Below are 12642 nucleotides of genomic sequence, written 5' to 3'. Positions count from 1 at the left end.
ACGATTCGTAGAGTTTAATCAAACCATAGGACTATAGAGACCAAATTTGTAATTTAACCTAAATACAAGGTTAAGTTACAGATTTTGTACTTATCCTTTCAAGAACAAATTTTGCACTTAAACTTTAGATCTCTGTCTATTTCATCTTTAAAATTTTTATGATAATTTCAATTATGATATTATTTATGCAATAAGTTTACACCATTAATATAGTTATTCTAGTATTGATATTTGATATAACATATTAATTAGACTAATGAGTGATCATTTTACACGACCATATAATAACAACATGAGGGGTAGACCAACTAGATAAAATTAGGACGGGTGGGCCAAAAATATCTATTTAAAATTTAGCCCACTAAATGGAAACAACTATCATGTTAATTTAACCATTAAAATTATATTTTGAATTTAGTCTCTATAATTTAAAAATCAGTTAAATTATAAATTTAGCCTCTAAACTTTTAATGACTATTCACATGACATATTGATTAATCCAATAAGTGATCATGAAATAAATGAGTTTGGACAGAAAATTTGGATTAAAATGTATTTTGTCCACTCCATGAAAAAGAAGATAAATACGAAAAGGGTGTCTACAAATCTAGCATAATTTTTATCTACAAAATAAATAATGATAATAAATAAATGAAAAAAAAAAAAGTGAAACTATCAAACTCATGCAAAATGGCAGTCACATTTACAACAGCAAAAGAAGCAGATTCGTCCTTGGTACTAAAAATGGAGTGTAGCTAAAATATCAAAAGCTAAAAAAGGCTGCCATGGCAATGAGCTCGCTCTAATCTTCTCTCTGCAAAAGGAAGCTCACGTTCAGCAGATCATTTCAATGGCAGCTGGAAGAATATGGAACTTCCTAGGAAGAAACCCCAAGTGTTCCCCATCAGATTGTACATAAATGCTACCGCTGCTTGAAACTTCTTCCACTTCGATCGAATGGACTCTGCTCGAAAAAAATCCAACCGTAAACTGATGATATATAGTTGCAGACAAGAACGTCTCGAAGCAGCATTAGGGAGTTTTTACTAAGAAAATAACATGCACCAATTACATTCCTTTTGAAAATGAACTCGACCCCACCCCACCCTTGTGAACTCGAAGAAAAAAAATACTGTATATAAGGGGGGAGGGGGGAGCTGAAATCATGCTTCAGTAATTTATTCCAACCATGACGAGTACATTGATGTCGATCAAAATTTTTGGGCCAAGTTCATTGAAGCAAACAAAAATTTTAATGGAAAACATGATAATCATAAAAGCTTTTTCCAATATTACGATGGAGGATACATCACATGTCAAATATTACCAACATAATTTTTCTATAGATACCTTGGTTTAGCCTAAAATATAAAGAAATTTTTGGAGGGACGTTCAAATTTTGTTGGGTCACCTCTCTAAGATATTAAAATCTCTAAGAATTCCATAACAACCCGATGGTGTAGGATCACACAGATATCCTATGAGATTAGTTGAGGGGTACATAAGCTGATTAGAAAAAATTACAGTTCAGTTATAGTTTCTTACCCTTTACACAAGTTTTCAGCATAATACAGAAGTTGGACAGAGAAAATTGTATACAACATGCAACAATTTAAACATATCATAGTCTTTAAAGAGTTGACCAACCTTCTTGATGATACGTTTTTAACTGTCAAATGTGTCCCATTGTAGAGTTTATGTAATTTCAGAATAAAGTCGTACCACTTGAAATCCTGAAGAACTACAACCTGCGACGAAAACGGATGGCAAGTATCACACTCATTAACGACCAAAGTGAACGAACTTTATGAAGCCAAATAAACTTCCATGGAAATGGATTCTACCTCTAGATTTCCATTGAAAGGATCCGCGTTGGGCGTGATTTTCATACCGCCGCCAAAGTATTTAGCATTCCCAATGCACAGGGCAGTCACTTGTGGATACACCTCCCATTCACCATCGTTAACCTGTAAATTATAGCATTCTACAGAACTGAAATTAAATCGCGACAAATCGGAAACCACCTTCAAGGCACCACGGTTATTGTATAGAACACATTCAAGAAATACCGAGAGTTTCCTTTATATGCTGACCTTAATCTTAAGGTCTTTATTTTGGTGCCCCATAAAGGCTTGCAAAGCACCAATGACATAGCATAAGTTTCCGAATCTCTTGTATCTCGCAGCATAAAATCCAGCCTTCGCGCTCCTGCAGGAAGATCCATGAAATATAATAATTACAAGTCCTGTATCAGCAGATATTATCGGTTAGCGTCAATGCTAATGTTTAGATTAACCTTACAAATGAATGTCTGCAACATTTACAAAGTAGTGATATTCTCCATTTTCTTCGTGGGTAACTCCAACGTCAATTTGAGACCTCAACCCTGCAAATATCTTAAACAAACTATCAGTGCTAAGGCAATTTTCGAGTGATCAAAATGGCCAGTAGAAGTACTAGGGTACCTTTAGCTATACGGTCCACGGCTTCAAAAGGATTATTTTTCCTAATTAAAAGAGTGTCAACATGATTTGCTTAGGGCATAGAGAAAGTGTTAATTTAAAGTAGGCTCTCACATCATACAAAAACACAATGCAGTAACATGCACTTACCAACCAAATGCTCTTGCAAAATCGGAACCAGTCCCTAAGGGAATAAGCTGCAAAGAGGCACAAGAATATTGAAGTTTCCAAAAGTTCAATAGCATAAGCTTACGATAACAATCTGAACCAGTCACTGACTGCTAAATTAACAGTTCAGGAAGATCATGAGATAGTCAGCTTAAGATTGTAACTACAGAGGAAACTCTTACACCAAGTGCTGTTGGTTTACGAGCTGCTCCATCATTATTAATGACAGGTTTTCCGGCCCAAAAGAAGCCATTAACCACCTGTCAAATCATTAAAAGAAGGCAGATTAATCCTCTCATCCATCAAGACAAACATAGACTACACACAAGAGTTGCTCGAACCAAAGCAAAGCTAAAAGTTTGTTCTTATAGGAAATAAACCTCGATAACTGGTCATCACAAAGTAGTAGGACAATAAGTCCTACTTAACAAGCAACATTAGAAGTTAGACGTTACTACTGCAATCTCAGGCTTGCAAAACTATGAATATGTACAAATAATTTCTTCAAAAAGCTAGGCGATTGGAGTCCTAGAAAAGCAAAAGGAAACACTGGTCATATACAAATCACATCATTCAACTTGGGATACAGGCAGTTTGGTTCAGCTCATTTCCAGCTAGATCAAAACCTAAACTGACAAAGAATAAAAGGAAAAAGAAAAACAAACAGAGCCTTTTAAGCGGTAAAATCGAACCAATGGTAATAATTTTTATGAGGTTAGGCAATTTGTACCTCATGAAAAGTTCCATCTCCTCCAACAGCAATCACAGCTTCAGCACCTTCCCGAATTGCCTGTACGTGGTTGAGTCAATAAAATGGTTGATAGTAACTATTTGAATTCCCGCAAATAAAGAATGGATACTGACCTCCCTCGTTATATCAATTGCATGGCAAGGACCTGAAGTCAAGGATTCACATATCTGTCCACAAAATTATTTTGTCAACATATTGATTTAAGTATGACCCAAATGACCAGTAAATTGGAAACCACCAATCATACAACATCAAAATCATAATAGTTTTATTAACTCACTGAGTTATTGATTTGAAAGTTAACTTTTAACCTACACACATCAGTGCACATGGAAACATTCAGTCGTACTCCACAATCACATGATAAAGAACTATTAAGATTATCTAGGTTCCTCAATAAAATTTGGAAAGATAACAATAAATACATGAAGACAAGGATCGTTTTTTTTTTAATTATTATTATTAGATAGCACACTTTCATTGAAAAGAAATGGAGAATATACAAGGGGCGTACAAAAAACAAGCCTGACATAAGAAGAACCGTTTGTAAGAACAGACCCAAATCCAAAAGAATAACACCTAATTGGTAATTACAAAAAATTTTAGACACCAACACCCAAAGAGAGGTATTAAACCTAACCAGCTCTCAAACTCCCCCAAGACCTCTCAACTCCCCTGAAAATTCTGCTATTCCTCTCAGTCAAAACACTCCACAAAACGGCAATAAAACAAGTCTGCCATAACAAGATCCCTCTGTCCTTAAAAGGCGGGAACGACAACACCTCCAACATCACCCTACAATTCCTATTACCAGCCCACGAAACCCTAAAATCCTCCAAGAACTGACTCTAAATATGCTGGTAAACTAACAACTCCACAAGATATGGTTAAGGCCCTCTGAAGTACTCTTGCAAGGACATGCCACTAGGTATCCAACAACGGAGGACAATGTCTCAATAATTGTAAATAATGGATCATTTTTGAAAAAGAAAAGGTTGATCAGTGGTAAAGGTACAAATAAGATACAAAATTGACAAGGATGATATAAGCCACTTGCAAAATTGATTTGTTTCAATTAGAATCACATGGTTATTCAACCGAATTCGTGGGTTATTTGACAATCTTTGCGTGAGTCGTATAATAATGAAAACACTTGATCAGCACTAAAACTATATTTCTCAGTGTACAGTCCAAGAAAGTACATCTTTTTCAATGATGCCAAGCCTAACTGTTCATGAAGTTTGAAGGGAGAACAAGTTCAAAACAGGCCAACCATTAATATAAACAATAGAAAAAAAAAATGGAGAACAACTCTTAAAAGACAAATTTTCTATTACCATTTCATTTTTAATTTTCTATTTTTAAAAATTATGCTGGCTTCCTCACAATTTTTTGGTGATAATTGGGGATATCATTAACCAATAGAAACACAGTTGAATTATTAACTAAATTTAAAAAACAAAAACAACTTTTCTTTAGTTTTTAAAACTTGCCTTGGATTTTGAAAACATTTTAAAAAGTAGATAACAAAAAAAAAGAAACAAGTAGTGTTTATAAGCATCATTTTCAAAAATAGAAAACTATTTTCATACAACAGCACCCAAATATCCATCAATGTCTTTGAGTCTAGCATTCCTTTTGAAAATCATTTACTACAATAAGCTCCTACCAAGTTCAAGAAGCTAAATTGACTTCAATGGAGATGGTGAAGCTGAAACCCAAGGACACCATTGGACAAATACTCACAGTTCCGAACAGAGACCAAGAGAAAAATCTCACATTATAATGTTCACTAAGGCGAGTGCGTAGATATGGAACCAGCTTGTTCCATTCCTTCACCGTTTTCCCATTAGCACCTGCATAACCGCTATACTGTGACCAAATCCATAACTAGAAAAAATTACCCTACAGCACAATAACTTCAAAAGACTCCATTCCAAATTCGAATAGCCTCAAGAAACACAGTGTTCAATTTCCAAAATCCAAACAACCCCCATCCCAAATTTTCCATTTCTCAACCAATTTTCTCTTCTTAATCGACGAAGCTGAAAAAAATGAAGGGATCAAGAAACAAACCGCGGGGATTAACAACGAAAACCAGATCGCGCCGCCCAGAAGATGAAGAGAAGGAAGACGACCCACGATGAAAAACCGATCGATCGGCGTAGAGATCGGGCGCGATGGGCTGTTCTGCCCTAGTAACGAAGGGTTTCGTCGCCATGGAAGCTCCCAATGCTATGTGATAGCAAAAGCAGACGACCATCTTCTTAATCGCGGAATTCTTCGCGCCCGATTGATTAGGAAACTATATAATCTGGATTTGAGAGAATTATAATGGTTAACCGATGAAGGAAGTGACATTAATGCGATGAATCTGATAATTAGTAAGCTTCACACTGACACTAGCACGCACAGTTGCTTAAGAACAGGATTCTCGTGGGCTTCTTCTAGATTTTTGGAAATGACCCTTTTGAATTTTTGCAGCAATTCATGTGAATTTGATCTTCTTCAATCGGAATTTCATTGTTGGGGGCCGTTTGATTCAAAAAATTTTGGAGATAATTTTCTGTTAATTTGGATAACGTTTGGTATTGAGTTGGTCAGATGTATTGGATAGTATTTGTAAAGCATTATTTTAAACCGAAAAAAAAAATTAAATACAAAACTTCCGAGATAAATGCTATTTTAATCTCTTAATTTCTCTTCTTATTTCATTTATTTTCACCAAAATTTTGACATGACTTTTAATTCATTAAATTTTTTAAAATGTAGCCACAATTTATATATATTATAGAGTTTTAATTCTGTTTTTAATTTATGTTAATTTTTTTTTTTTTTTGGTAAATAGAGATCAAGACAATACAGTTGGCTAATCCAGATATTTTAAAATTATAAAAATTAAAATGAATAAAAATTAAAAATATAGACAATAAAACAGATATTTTACTAATATAAAGATGAAAATAAATCAAAATTTAATGAAACTAAAATATTTAAAAAGAAAAGAAGAAGTTAATGGTTGGGATTATCGCCCCTTAATTGCTATATTGAAAAAATGAAGGATTATTTACCATATCAATTATTGTTACGACTCCAAAGGTGTATCAAAGGGAAATTGTCAAAATTGACCCCAAAGTTTTTGCTCTTTTCAACTTTTGAGTTTTTTTTTTCTTTTTTTTTTGGTGGTGAAGGTGGGGTTATGAAAATACCCTTACATTTCTAACTATATAATTCTTTGTCTAAAAAGTTCAAATTTTGTATTTTTTTAGTACAACATGTGGGGTTGGAGATCGAACTCACCTGATATATGTCAATTACTGTTTATGCTCGTTTTGACAGAAATCCAAATTTTGTATTAAATCGACATAGCATGAAAGATTGAATGAATCTTTTCGTTAGATCTCTTCAAAATTCAAGACAAGATTCATGCGAAACAAGAAAAGATTGAGATAAAATCTCGAGCTTTCTACATAAATCTCACTTGAGTTTTTCAAGTTATTTGAAAGTGAATAAACGAGATTTAGGACTTTCAAGCAATCTCGATTGAAATTGCATGAAAGTCGAGGAAATTTTATGATTGAAATTGTTAGAAATCGAGCCCAATGTCAGATACCCCTTATACTTTTAAGAAAAAAAGATTAATAAAGGGGTAAGGAAAGATTAGAAATAGACAAAACAACTCAGCAAGAAAATTGAATAATATATATAGTGCGTGTATATAATACAATGATAATAGATAAAAGAATCAATATATACGTTGTATCTAAACCAATATACATAAAAGAATGGGGTAAATAGAAAAGTAGAACGTTTTAGGTATTAAAGAGTTGGAAGGATCAATTAATTACATTGTAAATCGTAAAATCTAATAAATAAAAACATATAAAATAATATAAAATAACAGCAAAATAAGATATGTTACAAAAAAGTGTAAATATGATCTAAACAAAATCAGCGCATCAACGAACAAACAAAATTTAGAATTGCATGGTAGGTACAAAATTGAAAATTCACCTAAAAAAGTTAGAAAGACAAATATTATATTAAGAAAAATCTACAATCACATCTAAGGTCTAAAATTAGAAAAAGAAAAACTTAAATTAAAGAAAATCTCAAACCAAATCTAAAATTGAAAAATATGAAAGAAAAAATCTAGAATATGTAAAAATAAAAAAAATAAAAAAAGAAAGTAAATCTAGGAAGTATTCGAGATAATAATTTTGAAATACTTCAGAAGAGAGAGAAAAATTCAGTTGGATGATTTTTAAAATCGAAAATATAGGATAGAAAAAAATGTGATGCGGTGATTTTAAAAGAAAAATATATTGAGCGCGGTCCAAAAATAAAACTGAGGGTAAAGATGGAAAATCACTAAAGTGTAACAATTAAGTTGGCCACTTTTGCAAATTATAATATTTTTGGCTATTTATCAATATGACAGTGTAAATTTAGCCCCCAAGTCAAATTCTCCCAATATGATTGACCCAGAAGTCTGTGTTTGATGGGTCGACTTGGCTTAGACCCATCTTTCACCGGTCCGGTCTTTTAAGTCGACTTATAATAAGTTTGTTGGACTAGAACTTTAGACTTAAATGAGCGAATACATCATGATGATCTATATATAAATTTAAAATTTAAGAATGTTTTTTGGTGGCATTGAGTATTTTTTTTTGTACTAAAGATTATATTTAATCGATAATACTAATACAATAAGTTTGAATAGAATTATTAAAAATAGTTATCTAATAGGTCAATTTGTCAAGGTAAGGAGATATTTTTATTTGTAGTTTGGTGGCTAAAAATTTAGTCCGCATCTTCACGTGGGTTATCTCTCAGCTTGAGAGTGGCGGCGGCAGACTTTTGTTTGTGGTTTTTTGGCCTGCGGTGGTTTCGTCATTAGGTACAATGAAAGAGATTGTTGATTTGTAGAAGGGTTTTGTTTTGAAGGGGTGGAGAATGAGGCGGTTCAGGTAACTGTTGATAGTCCGTTGTTATCGGAGGATCGGGTGGAATTATGTGCTATCGGCAAAGTGTTATACTGAGTAGGCGAATCAGTCATGAGACATTTCGTTTGGTGATGAAGTTGGTGTGATGAGTGCATCAGGGGACCCAGATTGATCCGGCTGGGGACAACCTCTTTATCATTTATTCTCAGTCTCGGGCAAACAAACTTCGAGTTCTAAATTCTGGTCCATGGTCTTTTGACAAGGGTTTTGTTGTGCTGGTTTCACCACGTGCTTTGGATCTCCCATCAGAGCTGCTCTTTACATCAATTCCTTTTGGATACAAATGTGTCTTTTCAGTATATGACCGGGGAAATGGTTGTTCAGTTGGGTAGTGTTGTGGGTTTTGTTGAATGAGTTGACTATGGGGTACCTCAAATGGGTTGGTGCCTTTTTACGGATTCGGGTTCAAATTGATATTACTAAGCCCCTCCGTCGTGGAGTTAAACTTACCGTGGGAAAGGGGAAGAAGGTATGTCATCCAATTCAATACGAGCGGTTCACTGATCTTTGTTATTATTGTGGAATCCTTGGCCACTCTCTTCGAGAGTGGTTCTCTAGCGTTGTCCGCGTCCGATCAACCACTTCCATATGGTGATTGGATGCAGGCTTCGGTTATGAAAAAGGGTTTTGTGATGAGGAATGAGACCAACACAGGGTGACATGCGTGCAGTTTTCCTATTGGGGGAACTGGTGACAGTGGGATTTCGGGTGGCCGTGGTGGAAATTTAGTGGACGATTGGAGATCATTGTCGATGTCCATGGAGGTTAGGGTGGCACTAGTGACGTCGGTTGTAGACACTCCGATAGCAACGTCGACGGGTGAGACGGGGGTTTGTCTCGAGATCATGGAGGTTGGTGCGTCTCTGGGGTCGATTATCTCTCCTGTTAGGTCCAACGGTCTTGTTCTTCACGTAGTGGGTGGTGAAGATTCAGTTGTAAATGCAGATTTGGTTCCAGTAGATCAGGCTCTCCCTAGGGTAGTTGTTGGGTCTTTTACTATGTGTGTGGACAATGGACATATGTCCAACCCAACCCCCTACAGTGAGTATGTCTGTACAGCCTGCATCTCAGCAGAAATTGAAATCTAAGTGGAAGCAGGCGACACGAGGTAAAGCTGAAGCCCTTATGAAAAGTAAAAGTCAGGGTAAGCGTCCAATTAGCTATGAGATTTTGTTATGGCGTTGACTGCACCTAAGAAAGCCCGGTCTGGTGACTCGGTGCCTAGTGGGTTTATTTTGTCTAAGTCTGCTGATGAAGTTTTGTGCCATGACTCGTGTTTGGCAGAGGCTGGTCCTCAGCCCTACCACTCTTTATGATTGGCTTATTCTGGAATGTTTGGGGGGTAGGGTCCCCTCGAGCTTTCCGTAAATTGTATAAGGTGGTACAATTAAATAAACATCAATTTGTGTTTCTGTCTGAAACGAAGTCTCAGAAAGAGCCATTGGAATTTGTAAAAAGGCAACTTGGTTTCTATGGTTGTTTTATAGCTGATTGTAAGGGTAAGAGCGGTGGGTTAGTCTTGCTTTGTGTACGTGATTTCGACTTATCTCCTTCTCTTCTTCATATATTGATGGGTGGGTCTCCCATGTGAATACAAAATGGTGTCTCACAGGTTTTTATGGTAATCCAGCTAGGCACTTACATTCATCTACTTGGACACTACTGAAGCATTTATGGGGTAGTGACTCCGTCCCTTGGTTGCTTGGGGTGATTTTGATGAGATTCTTAGTCCAAATGAGAAACGTAGGGGGTGGCTGAGGTCGCGAATAGTGCGATCCAAGCTTTTCGTTCTGTAGTTGACAAGTGTGGTTTGATGGATCTGGGTTTATGGGGTGATCATTTTACATGGATAAATCGGCGTGAGGAGGGGGGATACCATTCTTGAACGGCTTGATCAATGTTTTTGCAATCCTGCCTGGCGTACCCTCTTTCCCAGTAATTTGATTTGTCATCTAGATTATTATCTGTCTGATCACAAGATGGTGGCTATTCACTTTGGCAAGGATCCATCTCCTCTCTTTCATACCTGGGGAACTATTCCCTGTTTTGAGGAACTGTGGCTGAGGTTCTCTGACAGTAAAGACGTGGTGACATCTTCTTGAGCCTGGATCTTTGGTGGTGAGCCATGCTGGTATTTCCCAGAAAGCGAGAACTTGCATGGCAGCTCTTAATTGGTGGGATAAGTCGAAAACAGGGGGTTATGGTCGATGCATTAGTGCAGCTTCTTCTCAGGTTCAATCAGCGATCCATAATCTTTCGTTTAGGGGTTTGTGGGAGGTTGTTTTATCTGCTGAAACCTCCCCAGGAAATTTGCTCATAGAAGAGGAAATTTAGTAGAAACAACGGTCTAGGGAGTGCTCGCTAAAATGGGGGAACAAAACCATGAAATGATTCCATAATAGGGCCTCATTCTGCAAGCAAGTGAATTACATTGATGGTTTGGAGGACACGACCAGTGAGTGGTTATAGGGTCGTAAGGGCCGACAGGGTATTGTCTCCAATTATCTCTTTGATATCTTTTCGTCATCTTTGCCCCTGACCCAAATTAATCAGTGTGTTATGGTAGACGTTGATAGCAAGGTTAGTGCCAGTATGAACCGCCGACTACTCCAAAAGTTTACATAAGATGATATTGTGATGGCCCTAAAACAGATCCAACTGAATAAAGCCTCGGGTCCTGATGGACTCCCAGGTATGTTCTATCCCCAGTTTTTGGGATGTGGTGAGCTTAGATATGGTTCTGTGTTGTCTAAAGGTGTTGAATGGAACACACCTCCCCGAAGCTCTCAACGAGACTCCTATTACGTTGGTTCCGAAGATCAAGAAGTCGAGGTAAATTTCTGATTACCATCCTATCTCGCTCTATACTGTCGGTCCCTCTCGAGCCTTACTTTATCACGTTCAGACCCTCCACTTTCCAATTTATTTTTTTGCTGATGACAGCTTGTTATTTTTTAAAGCGTCTAGGGAGGAAAGTCATGTGGTATTGGAGTTATTAAAGTTGTATGAGCAAGCTTCAGGACAAACGATAAATTTTGATAAGTGTGTGTTGTTTATTAGCCGTAATACCCTTGATTGTTTGCAGGTTTTTGTTAGCAATCTACTTCAGCTGAAACAAGCAACTTGTCACCTTTAGTATCTTGGGTTACCTACTTTTCTCCCGTAACAGATGTGGTCACTTGCAGTTTGTAAAGGATCACATTTGGAAACAACTCAAAGGGTGGAAAGGGAAACTTTTTGTCTGTGGGTGGAAAGGAGATTATTATTAAGTTGGTAATTCAATCTATCCTGTGTTATACGATGAACTGTTTTTAGTTACCTAAGAGCCTCATTCATGATCTTCATATGCTTATGGCCCGGTTTTGGTGGGGTGAATTTGATGAGGATCGGAAAAATTCACTGGGTTAGCTGGAAACGTTTGTGCTTACCCAAATGTTTTGAAGGCTTAGGTTTTTCAAGACTTAGAACTTTTTAATCGAGCTTTGCTTGCAGAGCAATGTTGGTGCATCCTAAGTGATCCGGCTTCTCTCTTGGCCCGTGTGTTGAAATATAAGTACTTCTTGAACTGTGATTTTCTTGATGCTAACGAGGGTGGCTCCACCTCATTTATTTGGCGTAGTCTGGTATGGGAACGTGATCTCCAACGCTTTGGGCTCCGGTGGCGTGTTGGTACTGGTGAAAACATTCATACTTACTCTGACAAATGGGTTCCCAATGGTGACTCTTTTCATGTACAGTTAAGGTCGACCCCCCCCCCCCCCTTGATATTCAGGTTAGTGAACTTTGTATGTCATCTGGCTCGTGGGATAGTGGTAAAATTCTTGCTCATTTTGGAGAAGATGATGTTACTTTCATCTTGAACATTCCCCTTAATGTTAACTCGATTGATCGCCTCATTTGGAGTAGTTTCCTTCTTCCTCATCTCATGAAACATTTTCCTAATGGTGGAAGAATTTTAGGAAGATACAAATTCCGAGAAAAATCAAAATTTTTTTTTATGTGGTGGCTTTGTCTTAATAGGTTGCGTGATAATTTACTATTTTGTGGAGTGAAAGGGGAATCAACCCTCCATCTTTTTTGGTTTTGCAAGTGTGTTTGGCCCTTCTGGTCTCATCTTCTCTGTTCGAGCGATGCCCCTAGTGAGATAGTGACTGATATGTTCAATTTTGTTTTGGATCAGGTCCAATGGCCTGGTGTAGAAGGGATTTTGATTTTCCTCTGGGCTCTTTGGAATGTTCAGAACTAGTGGCAGTTC

At 36.7% G+C, this 12642-nt stretch overlaps 1 protein-coding gene across 1 annotated transcript; it reads right to left on the bottom strand.

The window, feature by feature from the left end:
- Window positions 1-513: 513 nt before the first annotated feature.
- LCBK2 (Diacylglycerol kinase family protein) lies at window positions 514-5963 on the bottom strand. Its single transcript, XM_088126449.1, has 12 exons — window positions 5458-5963; window positions 5161-5237; window positions 3495-3548; window positions 3361-3420; window positions 2813-2890; window positions 2613-2659; window positions 2466-2506; window positions 2302-2386; window positions 2094-2208; window positions 1845-1967; window positions 1648-1748; window positions 514-964 (listed from the first exon to the last, which is right to left on the bottom strand). The coding sequence occupies exons 1-12, from the start codon at window positions 5642-5644 to the stop codon at window positions 835-837; spliced, it is 1098 nt and encodes a 365-aa protein (XP_087982575.1). The 5' UTR covers window positions 5645-5963; the 3' UTR covers window positions 514-834.
- Between the last annotated feature and the right edge of the window lie 6679 nt (window positions 5964-12642).

This window comes from Momordica charantia, assembly GCF_013281855.1.
Source record: "Momordica charantia cultivar OHB3-1 chromosome 7 unlocalized genomic scaffold, Mcharantia_2.0 BLBB01000007.1, whole genome shotgun sequence".
NCBI lineage: Eukaryota > Viridiplantae > Streptophyta > Magnoliopsida > Cucurbitales > Cucurbitaceae > Momordica > Momordica charantia.
The sequence above is the reverse complement of the archived record's forward strand: the minus strand, read 5'-3'. Positions and strand labels throughout refer to the sequence as shown.